Source organism: Scatophagus argus, chromosome 17, assembly GCF_020382885.2.
Source record: "Scatophagus argus isolate fScaArg1 chromosome 17, fScaArg1.pri, whole genome shotgun sequence".
Lineage (NCBI taxonomy): Eukaryota > Metazoa > Chordata > Actinopteri > Scatophagidae > Scatophagus > Scatophagus argus.
In genome coordinates, this window is record NC_058509.1 from 11,542,574 (window position 1) to 11,559,266 (window position 16,693).

At 42.4% G+C, this 16,693-nt stretch overlaps 1 protein-coding gene across 6 annotated transcripts; it reads left to right on the forward strand.

The window, feature by feature from the left end:
* The first annotated feature begins 140 nt into the window (after positions 1-140).
* On the forward strand, positions 141-16,586 carry yrk (Yes-related kinase). 6 transcript variants are annotated; one of them, XM_046417759.1, is made up of 15 exons: positions 141-600; positions 1,312-1,371; positions 7,132-7,175; positions 7,814-8,050; positions 9,153-9,255; positions 9,933-10,031; positions 10,223-10,326; positions 10,487-10,636; positions 11,572-11,736; positions 12,352-12,507; positions 13,229-13,408; positions 14,325-14,401; positions 14,499-14,652; positions 14,818-14,949; positions 15,288-16,586. In XM_046417759.1, exons 4-15 carry the CDS (start codon positions 7,837-7,839, stop codon positions 15,494-15,496), a joined length of 1,743 nt encoding a protein of 580 aa, XP_046273715.1. In that variant the 5' UTR covers positions 141-600; positions 1,312-1,371; positions 7,132-7,175; positions 7,814-7,836; the 3' UTR covers positions 15,497-16,586. The 6 variants fall into 6 exon arrangements, with proteins under 6 accessions (XP_046273715.1, XP_046273710.1, XP_046273711.1 ...); XM_046417754.1 differs by lacking the exon at positions 12,352-12,507 and having other exon boundaries at positions 146-600; XM_046417758.1 differs by lacking the exon at positions 11,572-11,736 and having other exon boundaries at positions 160-600.
* The last annotated feature ends 107 nt before the right edge of the window (positions 16,587-16,693 follow it).

Genomic DNA, 16,693 nt, shown 5'->3' on the forward strand with positions numbered 1-16,693 from the left:
TGGTAATGTTAGCCTATGATGTAATCAGTTTTCAAAGTGATAACAGCGTAAAGCAGTGGCATGTTATCCGCGGGCCCCGCTTTTAGTTGGTTTCTGCAGCCTTATTTGTATGCGGATATCACACATTTCATTCAGTCTTCCTGTAGTTCACAGCAGCGAGTGAATGTGTCGCATCTTGCACTTGCACGTCAGTCTTGACGTTAGACAACGTGTCCCTAGCTGGCTATGTTAAGTATACAAGTTTGACAGGACTGTACTACTTGGGGAGACGTTCACCATAGACGATCTGAAGAAGCTGGTTTTATGCGTTTCTTAACGATAGATATGAAACATTTGAAATATAACCATTAAATACAAAGGCTCCCTTTTTCACTTTTCTACTTCACGGTCGCATTCCTCTGGGGTGGACCTCAGTGCGCGCGTGAGGTCCATACCACGAGCTTGCTGCGCGAGCACGCGCTCACTTCATTTTGCACAGCGCAGTAGCGCGCGGCTTTTCTGATTGAGCCCCGGGAGCCACCGGATACTTCTGACACTCAACATCTGTTCCAGTGCGCCCGAGTGGAGGATTCCTCGTGAGGGAACGACGTCTTTTGTCAGGTACGTCCACTCAGCGCATCATTTCATGTCTGACAAAGTAATATACCATTTATAGTTTTAGTGGATTTTTTTTGTTGTTTTTAAGTGCCTTTATCAGGTTACATCAGTAAAGTGGGAATCCCACGACAAAGATGATACATACGGAAAGGTAGTTTCCGACCGCAGTTCTCATCAAGTTGATTTCTAACTTTTTCATTGTTTTGTTTAGTTTGGTTTGATTTGGTAGGAGGAAGTGGCAGTTCACATCTCTGAGAGAGACTGTGACTGTATATTTAACCTATGTAGGTAAAAGAGCACTGAGGGTACCAAACAAGTATATCTGAATATCTCCGACCGAGAGCCCAACACCGGCCGGACCCTCTGTACCTGTTTCAGATGAAGTACTCAGAACTCTGTTGACCGTATTGAGTGTGTGCGAAAATTGGGTAACTTTGGAGTAGGCTTCTTGCTGTCAGATAAAAGGAAGTTTGTGAGAAGTTAATGAAGTGCAGTTAACAGTACTTCCACTCTTCGTACTGGACGGATGCCACAGAGGATGAGCTGATATTTAGAAATCAGTCAAATTTGCAATATTGAAAGAGCGGAATTTACCAGAAAATTTAGTCACAGTGCCTTTAAAGTGAGATCTCCTTCAATCAAAGACCTGTTAGCTGTAGGCAGGGATTACCAGTTAGGAGCTGTAATAGAATATTTACACTAATTTTTTTGCAGGATCTGGATTTGTAGCAAATGCTGACTGCATCATTTGGGATCCACTGGAAGTTTTTGTCTGTAAGTTTATTCCACATTTGTTAAACGTCATTGCCCGTCAGAAGTAACTTAGGCTTAAGGCCTTATGTCTGTCAGACTATGTTAAATTTTCTCCAGAGGCATACGTATAACGCATTCCTTTAGGAAACTGATTTAGTTGGCAAGACGTCTAAAGGAAACCACCTTGAGGAAATGGCAGGGCTGGATGTTTCCTCAACATGTCCGTCTATCTGAGGTGTTTCTGTGGCTTTAAAGACTTCAGATTGGTCTAGGGGTGTTGTTCCTTCATCGTGACAGGATACAGGGAGGTTTACAATGAATAATCACATCTCCACCTTCTTTCAAATAATCAACATTCATCTTTGTATCCTTGTTTTCAAAAGAGGGGTGGCTTGTGTATCTGTGCGAAAGAGGTGTTGTGGAATTCTTGAGGGTTGAATGGGCAAAAAACTCGATTAGGCTGCCCAAGGCTGAGCTTCATCACTTCCTGTTTCTTTACGAGGTCAGTTCCTGTCTTTAGCTTCAGGCCTAGGCAGGAAGGAAGGGGGTGTGGAGATGTTTTTCAGTGGGGATGCGGGTAGGGGGTGAGGGGGGGTTAGAAATGGACATTAACATCATCACACAGCTTTCCCACCAAGTGCTTTGCCAAGATGATGCTAGCACCTGGAGGGACGGTGTCAGCTGCATCTTTCATTTTGGTCGAGGGCTTAGGAGTTGTTTTTGGAAGACTAAATTTCTTGTCGTTCCCATAAGTACAGGCCCCGAACCCCCCAGTGCTTAAACGTTGGATTAGACGTGGTCATGTATGCCTTCCGACAAGCCGCCTCAGTCCTCTGTATCTGGAGGATATGATGACTTCATGTGGAAACAGGACGTCCCGATGACCAAGACACCTTACTTTTCCATTGCCCCCACCCGCCTCCCAGTTTCCCTCAGGCTCCTTTCTGTGTGTGTGTGTGTGTGTGTATGTGTATGTACGTGCATGGGCATGCTCTACGAGTGTGTAAGGTTCGGTGACAGCCTGCTTCCCATTGTCCTATCATTCCTGCTCCACTCACACTCTGCATCCTGTGGGACTTCCTGCCAGTGAGGGACAGAAAATAGAGGGAGAGAGAAAAAGAAAGGTAAGAACAAAGAGGGAGAAATAAGAAAAGAGGAAGACTGAAGTAAGCCTGAGCTCAGCAGGGAGCTGCCGTGAAAGTACAGAAAGTTAACAGATCTGAACAATCGTGTGTGTTTGTGCTGACCCCTGTTCCTGCAGTGAATTCCCTGCTGAGAGCCGCTTATCGGCAGTCCGCTGTGCAGGAAAGGGTGTGTCGTTTGGATTTGGATGTTTGCGAATGTGACGATGGAGGGTGATATTATTGTGATTTTAAAAGTGCACTTGTCATAGAGTATACAAATATGTTAAAATCTTTGGTATTGGAAAATAATTGTATACTGCAAGACTGCATTTAAGTACAATTTTGAGTGGCCAACCTTTACTGTTTCCATTTTATGCTACTTTATTCTTTTACTGCGCCACATTTCAGAAGGAAGTATTGCATTTTTTAACTCACCACATTCAAGCTGTCCTGTATTAATTTGTTGTTTTTCAGATTAAGATTTTACATACAAAACAATGAACAGTGAATGCTGTTATAGATTAAAGCTCCCTCTTGGCGAACTGCAAATTGAAAGTACTGCTTACATGCTAATACACCCATTATAAAGGTCCAGAAACATGTTAACGTGGCTCTTCAAGTACATTTTGCAGACAGTCCTTCTGTACTTCTACTTAAGCACCATTTTGAATGTGAGCGTTTTGTAATGGAGTTTGGTATTGCAACTTTTGCTCAAAACTTTATTGATCACTGCTGTTCTTTCATGTTTTTCTCAGCGGGTCGCTTAAAAAAATAACCAAAAACATGCTGATAGTTATAGTTATATTTGACCAGGTTTTGGGATATCTGTCTCCAAAGTATTTGCCTCCAAATCAATACAAAGGAGGTGAATTAACCTTAATTTGTGGTGCTCAAAGCATTCAGAGATAACGTTACAAATTCAGAAGTGACTTACAAAATTCATGTAAATGGGTGGAAGCGGATATTTCAAAACTTGGGCAAAGACAAACGATTGCATGTCATACCACAACAGTATGTAAGAAAGTGGATTTTTCTTTGTAAATTGAATTTGAAATACTAAAAACTGTCAAGGACGTAAAGGCTTATACTTAGTATCTACAATCGTTATTCCGAAGACGCTGTGTAAAATGTAAGTAAAACAGAATAATTTCCTAATCCTTTTTGACGTACACTCAGTCGCAAACACTTCAAATGTTTTGCCTCATCAAGGATATGACTGCATTGGTTCAGGAACACTTTTTAAAACCGTTAACGGTTGCAAACAAACCGTAACGCAGTTCTTTCGCAGATGTCTGCTTTCTGTTTTTATTTACTTTTCTCGCTGCATCACAGCTTGTTTGGAATTTGAGTCTTTATGAAATGTTAGCCTGTGCTGCTGTAAAAAAAAAGCATGTTTTGTCACACAGACGAACCAATACCACACTTCTCCCCAGCAGAGGAAGCTGCTCCTGTTTCACAAAGTATTCTAATTATTTCTTCTGTGGGTTTGCTAGCTCTATAAAAATCTGCTGTCAGTGTCAGCAACCAGTGACTGAAGTGAATGTCATGAGTTTTGAACACCTAACACAGGAAACACTGGTACTTTTCTCGAATGGATGTCATTGAAAAATATTTATTTCTGAGGTATATTGTGGCAAGAGGCAAACTTAAATGACAGTTGCATCATTGAGAAACAATGACACTGACATTTTGCTGTTACGCCATGTGCGGGTCTTGCAACAGGTAGCAGAAAGCTAAATATATTCTGAACAAGGTGAAAGGCGGCTCGTGTACATGACTGAAGAGCTGTCTTGATGTAGAGAACATTCTGCATAAGCATTGGTCATACATAAGTAACTTAAGAACAGTCCGAGTTCCTCTTTGCCTCTTGAAAACAAGTAATGAAAATGAGATGCAGTGTGCGCAAACACAGACACTGTTTGATTTTGGGTGAGTTATCTGTCGGGAGGGAATTACTTCTACTATTGAGGGTATTGAAAGCTCTCTCTCTCTGTCTCTCTCTCTCTCTCTCTCTCTCTCTCTCTCTCTCTCACACACACAGCAGCAACAAGCGCACTGTTTGCCAATGTAAATGTGCCATCAGTGCCACACACCCACACACTTAACTCTGGTAACTTTCATATTTGTGGCTGATTGAAAGTAGTTATGATAAAGCACAAAGGTGAGCAAACACACACACTTGCATGCTGGTGTGTGTTAACTTCTGCACATACACCACGGTGGGTTAAACACCAGTATGGTGCTGCACAGATGTATAATGTGGTGCATGCTCACATAGTGAAGCCTTCGTGCAGCTGGCCATGGCAAACTGTGCTGCATGTGTGAAACCTTAGTGTTGAAATGAAATGTTTGAAATGTTTTCTGGTGGTGTTTTCTTTAGGTGTAAACACCTCAGGTGAATTGAATTATCATGCTGTATTTATGAATGATCACAGCTTCTGTGTGCAGAGAAGAAGACCAAGAAAATTTGGTTGACAGGAACCCAGTGAAGAACAAAGGCTGCATATCCCTGTTCGTGGTCATCTGCCAATCTTAGAAGCAAAACATCCTTTGTCACTTCTTCTTTCTAACATTTATCAGAATGAGAAGAAGGGCAGCAGCTTCGGTCAAGGGTTATTGTTGGACGGGTGTATGCACAGAGTAGAGAAAAACACCAACAGAGAGGAAGGTGTGTGTGTGTGTGTGTGTTTGTGACCCTGCAGCTGCTTGGTGTATGTGTGTGGATGTATTCTGTCCTCAGTTTCCAGGAAAAGGGGGGAGCCATAAGAGGGCTGGACAGGAAACTCAAACAGGGCTGACTTCCTGTAGCTCTCCTGATGGTCATCCTGATAGTGTGTGTGTGTATGGGTGTGTGTGTGACATTTTTGCATATTTTGTCCAAGACCCCTCTGGATGTAGTCCACAATAGCTTGTGTTGCTTTGAACAGGAATTTTGGGGATTTGGAGGTGTTGGTCCTGACTACGTTCACCAGAAGCTCTGGCGTTTTTTCAAAATGAAAGTAATTTTTTTTTCTTTTCTTTTTTTTTTTGCTCTCTGCCATAACCTGTGTTGGTCTTCCTGTGTGTGTGACTTCCCTCACATTCCTCAGTAGGTGGGGAGGCTGCAGTCTGGAGTTGAAACCAGCTACAGCTATTCTACACTCATTGACCAGTTTGGTAGATACGACTACAGTGACTATCACGAATGCAGTACATGGAGGCTGTGGCTGGCATTGCTGGTGAACTGTATTAGGGTTAGGGTTAGTATTATCAATAACAGTAGACTAAATATTAGAAATTACAGCCTCAAACATGACCATATAGTTTATGGGCTGCATTTAAAGATTATTTTTTGCTGGTTAATCTTTTACTGGATAATCCACCACTCATTTTCTGAACTGAAATGTCTGCAAAATGTCAGAGAATCCCACCAATCAAATATTTTGTTCCATCAAAAGTCTAAAAACAGTCTGTTTACTCACGCATGATACAAATAAAAGCATCAAATCCTCATTATTTATGAGCTGGAATAAGAGAACTTTGGCATTTTTGTTTGATTATTATTATTTTTTCTTAATTAAATAGACTTTCAGCTGTGGTTTGCACTGTTGCCTCATAGCAAGAGGGTTCCAGGTTCGAATCCCGGTCTGGGCCCTTCTGTGCGGAGTTTGCATGTTCTCCCTGTGCCTGCGTGGGTTTTCTCCAGGTACTCCGGCTTCCTCCCACAATACCAAAAACATGCACATTAGGTTAATTGGCTACTCTAAATTGCTCCTCGGTGCGAGTGTGTGTGAGATTGTCTTTGTGTGTCAGCCTTATTTTCAGCAATAGTTTGTTTTTTTTGTTCGGATTACCATAAATAAGATATAACGTGTTAAGTAGTGAACTTTAGATGTGCTGGCAGGTGGGTTTTGTTAGTGCTGGCCATAGCCAGGCTAGCGGTTTCCCCTTGTTTCCAGTGTTTGTGCTAAGCTAAGCTAACTGGCCACTAGCTGTGTCTTTCATCCTCTCCTGTCTGACCCCGCACACAATTAAAATGTTTTACAGTCTTGTTGTTATTTCCTCTTGATCTTTTCACAAGCTGTTGCTTTGTCAACACGAGTTCTGTTCGAACAATGCAGTTCACTCATAATTGGAAGCCAGGATTGCATGCATGTACACTTTGCGAAACACGTTTCACATCGTTGGTGCGTTATCTGTCGTATTGTGTCAGTTACTTCTATAATGGTGACATTTACAGGTATATTTCACCACAAATCTAAACACCCCCACCCACACACCCACACACCCACTCACCCACTCACACTCACACACACACACACACACACACACACACACACACACACACACAGACACACAGCTGTTGACCGGAGACCATTAGTATTCTCTCTCTCTCTCTCTGTCTGTCTGTGTCTCTCAAAGCAAAAAAGGGAAGTGGCTAACCTCCACATCTCTCTCTCTGTCTTTCCTTACCACGTACTGGCTGTCTTTTTTCTAACTTCTCTGTCTCGTGGCATCTCCCTTCACTCATCTCTTTATTCACGCTTAAGCACCCCTCAGCCTTTCTCTCACATTCTCTGTCACTTTTTCATCTCCGGTTCTCTGCCACTCATCCTCTCCTCCCCTGCTCTCTCATTCCAATCCTTGTCACTCACCTCTTCCCTCTTTTTTTTTCCAGTGGCAATGGTGACTGACAGATGATCTGACACAGGAAGACATCAGGTGAGGAAAAGTTAACTTCTCCTTCCTGCCTTGCCTGCAACCCACCCTTTCTGCTCTTCCTCTTCCTGCTCGTGAGAAGTTCAATTTTTTTATTTCATGTTTGTTACTTACTCTCTTCTCAGTTCAGCTCTTCTCACTCTAGTGAGTTGCTTCACAAGGGTGATCCTCTGTATGTTGTTGATGCGTGTTGCTTTCACTCTCTACCTGCTTGTGCTTGACCGGCTGCGCAGGAGGGAGTTAGGGGAAATGGAGTACTTACAGTTGTGCTAAAGCTGCTTATTTCTGATGTTGAATCTTTTAATAATTCGCTAGATTCTTGTCATTTAAATTTAAAAGTAATGGGTATTGGTTTCACTTTACACGTGAAGATGTGTTTACTGGTCATGCGAGGTACTACTCTTGCCTTTAAAAATTGTTTTATTATAATCCAGTCTTCTGTGATTGGTGAAAAATAGATGATGATATCATAGTGATGTCATGGCGGGGGGGGGGGTGTCATAAGGAGCTTGAAAGGATTAAAAAAAAATCATCAGTCATTGGTGGTCTATGGGATGATTTACTCTAACCTTTTTGTTCTCTTTATAAACAAACATGTTGTTAGTTGTGACCCGTTTCATTATCTCACTTTGCTGTCACAGACGCTGTTGCCGTGCTGGTTATTATGGGGTGTGTCTGTTGCAAGCAGAAGAAGTCCACCAAAGCACCAGTAACAGTAGATGTTGCAGATTCGTCTCTTAGCAACACAGATAGAGGTTTGTCTTCGGTCTTGACTCAGAGCCACGGTGGTTCAGACCTCAAGACCATCCCGGACTTCAACAATTGCTTCTCACCCAGCACCATCTTCCCCAATCCCAGCCCACACCAGCGGCCTGGAGGTGTGTGTGTGTGTGTGTGTATGTGTGCGTGTTTAAGACAGAAGTAAAATGGTCTCATAATAATAACTTGATGATAAACATGTGGAGGAAGTGAAGTGAGTGAAGAGAAACTACATTTTTTTGGTATGTGTCATTTTTCTCTCTTTCTTCTATGTTCAAGAGGTTCACGGCTGTTTTTAAGTATATATTAAAACAATGCTCGCATGCTCATATTAAGTGTGAAAGAGTAACTGATTGCTGTAATTGCTTCTCCTGTCCATACTGCCCATGAAGTGATCGATTTCAATGTAAGAAATGAGGGACAAAATCCATAGTGCTTGTTTTGTGCAGAAATTGCTGCGTTTTAAAATTCAGTTGAGGCGATATGAAGCATCAGCAGTCTCATTTACACTAATCTAGTATCTTTCAGAGTCTTTTCAGTATGAGATCCACGTTGTGTTTCCCATGTTTCCTTACTGAGACGCAGTAAAGGGAACAACCAACCAGCCGAACCACTGAATCCATTTGTGCATAGACATTACAAGCCAGTTTGAACAGGAGGAATCCTTACTCCAGTAACTATTTTAATGTACAGTCCATTTGGCAAGGCAAAGCAAGTCTAATGATATCACACCATTCAGGTACAAGGCAATTCATGTGCTTTGAAAGGCTATAGAAAAAGATTAAAAATTGAATTTAAAAGACAAGAAAAAGCACCAGCAAGCAGTTATAGATTGAGGGAGAAGGAAGTTATGCATTTAATTTTTTGGAAAGCTGTACTAAACAGCGATGTTTAAGCCCAGATTTAAATGAGCAGACAGTTTCATCGGTCCTCAGGTGTTCAGGAAGCTCGTTCCACAGGTGGGGAGCATAGAAACTACAAGCTGCTTCACCTTGCTTCGTTTTGATCCTGGGAGCTCTGAGTCCCAGATGACCTGACGCATTGGGTTGCTTTGTAGCATACAAGTAAATCAAAGTTGTATTTAGATGAATTTGGCATGAAAGTATTGTTTCAAGTCAGATTTGAACCTTAGATCATTTAATTCAGTAAATTTTCCCCGAGTTGATGGCTGGAAACTAAACTCTTTTGTGTGTGTGTGTGTGTGTGTAAACACATATGCAGGTGGTGGAGTCACTCTCTTTATAGCTCTGTATGACTACGACGCTCGCACTGAAGATGACCTCACTTTTCAAAAAGGAGAGAAATTCCACATCATCAACAACACGTGAGTACAAATGTACACCGACATGGCTGGGTTTCGGTAACATCTGTTGACAGATGTTGTTAATAGGACTGCAATCACACACTGTGGCATAAAATAATGTCATGCAAAAATCTGACAAAATGCATCTGGAGCTGAATCTTAACTGTATGTGATCAGTGTTAAATGTGTTAAATGAGATGAGTTATGATTCCCAGAGTGTAATTAATTTTGTTTGCATACATTAAATGCCACAGGCTGCAATTAAATGCCACCCATTAATGCTGTGAACGGCTACAGCTCATGTTCCCGAACAATGTTCCTGTTCTACTCTTAAAATCAGTGTATGTAATGATGTAAAATTTGGCTGTACGGCCAACTGAAGCGTTCAGGATTACTGTTCACAGGCTTTCCTTCTCATCTAGACACCTTTTACTATTCAGTTTATTTTGACATAGATCGTGTGCATTATTAGTAAGACCACTGAAACGTGCAAGTACAGTTTTTGCACATTCACCTCATGTCAACACGGCTAAAAATATAATTCGCATATTGAACTATGAACCACTAGTCCACTTTCATGCTAAAACATGAGCCGACGGTGTTCTTACACCTTATCTCTGATTGTCACAAAACACATCGAACGTTTAGCACCTCTACAAGCAAACTGACAACTGAAGTTCAGTGTGTGTTTGTTACAGAGAGGGCGACTGGTGGGAGGCTCGCTCTTTGGACACTGGCAACTCAGGTTACATCCCCTCCAACTACGTAGCTCCTGTCGACTCCATACAGGCCGAAGAGTGAGTGCACACGGTCACACACTCACACTCACACTCACACAAAGAGTGGCGCAAGCTATGTGTGTCGCAGTTTAAGTATTGATAATTGAATGTGAAAGGTTTTCTCAGTGATTGGCATGTAGTCTGAGGGCAGAGGTCACATGATGTGTGCTGTCGCTGCGGTGACCCTTGTGTTGTTGTCATGGTGACAGGTGGTATTTTGGGAAGATGGGGAGGAAGGATGCAGAGAGACAGCTGCTGGGCCATGGCAACCAGAGGGGAACTTTCCTCATACGAGAGAGCGAGACCACCAAGGGTAAACAGGAAATGCACACACACACACACACATTTTAGAGGTTTATTGCTAAAATATATGAAAGCTTTCATCTTCTCTCTCTCCCTTTGCATGTCTGACGTCTCTCCTACTATGTGCTTTGTCCAAACCTTCGTTCCTCTCCTCCCCAACCTCTTTACAGGTGCCTACTCTCTGTCCATTCGTGATTGGGACGATAACAAGGGAGACCACGTCAAGCATTATAAAATCCGAAAACTAGACAATGGTGGCTACTACATCACCACAAGGTCTCAGTTTGATACTGTGCAGCAGCTCGTAGAGCATTACACAGGTAACACACATAAACGCAAGCACAGCTCTTTTTTCTGCTTTCTTTGTGCTGCCATTTTCTGATCCTCCTCTTTTGTCCGATCGTTCTCTGCCCGACTGCAAAAGGGAAGCCTAATGTCTAAACTGAATTCAAGAAGTCATTACACTTTTATCAGTAGTCGAAAGGAAGTGCTTTTACCGTACTGTACAGTACAGTTACTGTATGCAATCACCATATAAAAAATGATTCAGTGTTATGGAACAACAGCACAATAAGTTACTGACATTAGTTCAACCTGGAGCAGGTGGTTTACATGTTAATGCATCAGAAATAGTAACCTGCTGATGCAAAACATAAATAATAATGCAAAACTCTCCGATTAATGACTCCTTTTACTTCTTAGTGAAGTTTTGTAATCTTTACTTAATTTGGATGTTTTCACATAAACTACTTCCTCATACCTCACCGAGGTAAAGTATTTGAATACTTCTCCACCATCCACCTCTGACTGTTAGTGATTTTAAACTCTATTCAGAGTTGCTCTAACAGGCAGGGTTCACACCCTCTTCTTCCTCTGCTCTTTGTCAGTGTAAATCTGCCCCCTAGTGGTCGAGGTTGATATAACAAACATTTTTGCAGTTGGTGACTTCAAATGACAGCAGCCTGAGAGATTTGCCAGTTTTTATTTGTGTTTCTCATCAGCTGGATTGTCACTGTATTTCTTGTAGCTACAAGCAATGGCTCTGCTCAGTATGTGTGTTTATGTCTGTTTGGCTGAATTTTCTTTGTGCCTTTGTACTTTAGTTTTTGGTTAACTTGTCAGTTGCATAGACGCATAAGCAACCTGTCTTGTTTCCTTATGTCTGCATTTGCTGCTTTTTCTCCCTTCTGTTTTTTTTCCCTCTCTTGTTTTCTTTTTTCTTTGCTTGCCTATTTGCTTCTCCTCTCTCTCTCAGAGAGAGCGGCAGGACTGTGCTGCCGTTTGATTGGCAGCTGTAAGCGGGGCATGCCTAAGCTGGCTGACTTATCAGTGAAGACCAAGGATATGTGGGAGATTCCTCGCGAATCCCTCCAGCTGATTAAGAAACTGGGCAACGGCCAGTTTGGAGAAGTCTGGATGGGTAGGAATGGTGGGACTGCGTTGCAGTGGGGGAAGGTGACAGCTGGAGCACACCTGGATAAAAAAAAGTATTAAAAGATGAGCAGGTATACACAGTATAAAGTCTTGGTTGAGTTCCATTGACAAGAACATCAGTAAGTGCTTCTGCAGTAAAGACACCTGCTCACTCACTGTAAAGCCCTGTTTATCCGTCTGTGTTGTTCATAGTCTGTCTACCTACAACAAAAATACCCGTGATACGGACTACACAAACATAGACGCAGTTAATAGATGGAATCTGGACCTGCTTTTAAATGTTGTGTTTTGAATAGAAACTGCAGCAGTGAAACAAATCCTTAATAAATCCCTGTATGTGATAAGAATGAGACAGAGGCAGCAGCTAATGAATAAAAATGTGCCTTTGTTTTACATTCAGGTGTGCAGAGCTGTGCCCCTCCTCCGCTGTTTTTGCATGTGCATGATTCATCATCTCATCTCACCTCTTTGTCACCACCCCCCCACCCATTTTTCTTCCACCTTTTCACCCATCTCTACACCCTTCTCCCTCATCCTTCATCACCCACTTTCACTTTCTACATGTCCGGCCTCCTCCACTCTTACCTCCTCACCCTAACAGGCAGCAATGACGGACTGTGTTATTACCTGACCAAGGCCTGTCCCAACTGCACCCCGCTCACCATGGGCCTTGGGCGGGACGCTTGGGAGGTGTCCAGGGAAGCGCTTTCACTGCAAAGAAAGCTGGGACAGGGCTGCTTTGGGGACGTTTGGATGGGTGAGAATGACGCCGTCAACCTCTGACGCCCTCTGCAGGCTCAGGGGGAGAACTGTCTGTCTGGCACCGTCCTCTGTTAGTGTCTGTTACTGTGCTGTGGCAAAGATTGTTGGTCATGCTAAATGTCAGACTGTGGCTCACCACTTATGTGAGTGTATGTAAGTTAAGGTTGATGTTTTTCTCAGTATTGCTTAGTATCCACACACTGTGTAGTTACAGTTAAATTACAACTTCGTATTTACATTGCCCTATAGTTTCCTTGACTAAATCTGAATATGTTGGGTTTTCTAAGTCATGCAGAGTTTCTCCCTGAAGCCAGCCAAGCTTTCTGCCTGTTCGTGTAACTCAGGTGCTTCTGGTGTTGATGTAAGACCAGTAAATCTCCCTCACTCCCTCCCTCCTTCCCTTCCCGCCTTCCTTCCTTCCTCCCTCCTAACATCATGTTATGCTCTCCAAAATAACAACCATTTGCATGCACCAGAGATTTGACCATGTGTGTGTTTGTTGCGGTCTGCATGTTGTCTGCCCTGTTTTTTTCTATGTTTTTGATATTTATATCTATATGTGTGGGTGTTTGTGTTCCTGTGTAAGTAGTATGTACATATATAAACAGCCATCATATTGTCAGTATGCCAGAATATTGGTGTGCCTGTGCAGTGTGTCTCTGTATGTGTCCATGTTCATGTCCATGTGCATTAACATCCCCTTGTCTGCATGTCAGGCATGTGGAACGGTACCACCAAGGTAGCGGTGAAGACTCTGAAGCCAGGGACCATGTCCCCTGAGGCCTTCCTGGAGGAGGCCCAGATCATGAAGAGACTTCGCCACGACAAGCTGGTGCAGCTCTACGCCGTCGTTTCTGAGGAGCCCATCTACATTATCACTGAGTTCATGAGCCAAGGTATCAAGCTGAGTAAACTGTCATGTCTGTGGGCTGCAGACACAATATAAATCTCTGTTACTGGCTGGAAACTTCACTGACGTCTCATTCCCTTAAATGAGATGCACAGTTAATGCACAGTTGATTTCTTAATTTGTTATAATGTCACCGTTATAGTATAAGAATAAAAAAATACACAGTAAAATGATAATATAATATATATTTTTTTTTCTATCTGCATCACATTTAAAAACAAATTTTGATCATGGGGGTCAAGAAAGGTTTCTTTCAAAAGAGAACATTCTCAGAAAGGTTCTATCTTGCACTGAAATCATTAAGAATTTCCTGGTTCTGGACTCGCACCAAAAAAATTATTCAATTGTTACTTGGCCCCTGCCTTAATTTCCAACCATCCTTTAAAATACCAATCTTTTGAGATATCCGGCTTGGTACCAAACAGAAAAAAAGGAACAAACAGCAACAACATTAACTTTAACAGTCAAGAAATTTACAGGACATTAAAAGTTTGGTAGAAGGGTGGTGCAGTGATCATGGAGACTTTTCAGTTTAAGTTCGAAGACCAGAGTTCATGCCCCCCTATGCCTCCCTGCTGGGCAAAACACTGAATTCTTACCAGTTTCACTCTTTCTTCCTCTGAGCATGACCTTTAACCTCCCTGCGGAGGTGGCCTGGGGGCAGGTGAAACATTCCTCCAATAAGCACTCAAAGAAAAAGACAAGCTGGCATGAATCTGTATTCATACAAAAGAATATTTACTAAAATGTGTCACTCTGTATGACTTTATAAACATCTATCTAGAATTTAAATGACTATATATTTTGTGCATGCCATGAAACACAGAAGATATGACTTAACAAAAGGAAGTACAAGAGGCCAGTCATGATGCTACAGTCTTCAGTCTTCTTTTTTTTTTTAGGAAGTTTGTTGGACTTCTTAAAAGATGGGGAGGGGCAGAATCTGAAGCTGCCTCAGCTGGTGGACATGGCTGCACAGGTGAGTTAAATACAGACAGTGACAAGACTGAAAAATAAAAAAAATATCCTTTCACCATCTGTCTGAACTCTTTTTTGTCTCTTTGTGTTTATTTCAGATTGCAGCTGGAATGGCGTACATCGAAAGGATGAACTACATCCATCGTGACCTGCGAGCGGCTAACATCCTTGTTGGAGACAATCTGGTGTGCAAGATCGCTGACTTTGGACTGGCTAGGCTCATTGAGGACAATGAGTACACAGCCAGACAAGGTATAACAGCATGACTGTGTGTGTGTGAGAGAGAGAGAGAGAGGAAGAGAGCCACATTTGCACAGTGATTAAGAGTGTCTGCCTTTGCCTCCGTGTCTATATTTTTATACATAACCTATCCTAATTATATGATTATCCATCTTCACTGTGTTGCCATGGTTTCAGGGGCGAAGTTCCCCATCAAGTGGACAGCTCCAGAGGCTGCACTGTATGGACGCTTCACCATCAAGTCAGATGTTTGGAGCTTTGGCATCCTGCTAACTGAACTCATCACCAAGGGACGGGTGCCATATCCAGGTACCTGCTTGTTCAGTGTTTTTAATCTCACGCAGTAACATGTCGATCATTCTTGGCAGTGAAATTGCTTTATAGCACCAGGTGAGTTTACAGCCAGAGTGCCTTGTTCACAATGTGCTTCGAACCCAGTCCTCTTTCCTTGCCCAAAAACTTCTGGTTATTTTTACAGTAATTTACCAGCGGTATGTTAATGATAACTTGACAAAAAGAAGAGCTAAGTTTCCAAAATGTGTGGTTTGAGAATTTTACAAATTTTTCAATATACGTTGTCTCTCTCTCTCTTTCACTCTCTCTCTATCATGCCTACACACCCCCCCCTCCCTCCTCCATCCCTTTAGGCATGAACAACCGCGAAGTGTTGGAGCAGGTGGAGAGAGGCTACCGGATGCCCTGTGCCCCGGGCTGCCCTGCCTCGCTCCATGAACTGATGCTGCAGTGCTGGAGGCGGGAGGCCGATGAGAGGCACACGTTTGAGTACCTGCAGTCCTTCCTGGAGGATTACTTCACCGCCACAGAGCCGCAGTACCAGCCTGGAGAAAACCTGTGACCACACATGTGTATTACAGGCGTGGTGCAATGAACGGACAAACAGAAAAAGAATAGACAGACGTGGATATAGACAGGCAGATACTGTGACAGGCATGTTATATTACATGTGCATGCTTTCACTGTATTTGTTCTTTACATACTGTACACACACACACACACACACACACACACACACACACACACACATATTAAGATACATATCATTGCCTTGTTTAGCTGTTTAATGACAGCTTCCTCCTTTTTTGTCATTGATCACTGCAGCCTGTTCAGGACAGATCAGTCAACCATGTTGAAGAGCAGAGTCGGAGCTCTGCTGGTCAGGCCTTGCAGTAATGTTGCTTTACTCTGTAACCATGACAACAAGGAACTGAAAGAAGATGTAGACCGTTTTGTTGAGGTGGGGGGAAGTCGAGTTGGTACATGGTCTGTTCAGCTGCCATATATGTTCAGCTCCTTTGATTTCTGGGTGTGAGAAGAACAATTTAGAAGAGCAGCTGTTTACAGAAATGATAGACAGCGCAACGGGTTTCAGACAACAGTTGGAAGACTGTCTCTGAAAAAATGTCAGAATGAACCTTGTGAACCTGTGTGGCAACTGAGTGGATTATATATGCAGACACAGACACTCCTATGTAACATGCCTCTGCTCTTACAAACATAAAAAGGCTGTTGAACTGTCTGCTATGATGTCCATCACCTGAAAAGGAGAGCTGATTTCAAACCTGTACCACTATGTGCTTTAAAGTGGTAAAATTAAGGCCTTTTTCTTAGATTTTAAATACCTTTAATACTGTGTTAGTTAAGTCTGAGAGATGGTAAGGAATGCTCTTTGTTTGTCTGTTAATTTGTATGACAATTTTGTATGAGCTGTCTCTTTCGTTGTTTTAATTTAACTCAGATATATCTGATGCATCACAAAGACTTCTATATCTAGTTAACATGTATACAGTTTTCATACCATTGGGAGGGCACGGTCAAATGTTACACATAAATAGGAACGATCGATGTCTGTTGTTTGACAAGTGTAACCTTTATGCTGAGACTGCCCTGTCGTGTTACGGTAATAAAGATCAAATATCCTTTCTGGATTAAGGCACATCTCTTATTCTATATGTATTTTAACATTTATGCTGTTTTATTGGGTCTTTCCTCATAGATGGGTGGACGGTGCCATCACATTGAAAACAAATGTACA

Excerpts from the sequence above, each read along its gene's own strand:
- yrk (XM_046417759.1), top strand. The coding sequence starts at position 7,837 with ATGGGGTGTGTCTGTTGCAAGCAGAAGAAGTCCACCAAAGCACCAGTA. Across the intron at positions 11,737-12,351 it reads GTTTGGAGAAGTCTGGATGG|GCAGCAATGACGGACTGTGT; the intron begins GTAGGAATGGTG and ends TCACCCTAACAG. Across the intron at positions 14,402-14,498 it reads TGGTGGACATGGCTGCACAG|ATTGCAGCTGGAATGGCGTA; the intron begins GTGAGTTAAATA and ends TGTTTATTTCAG.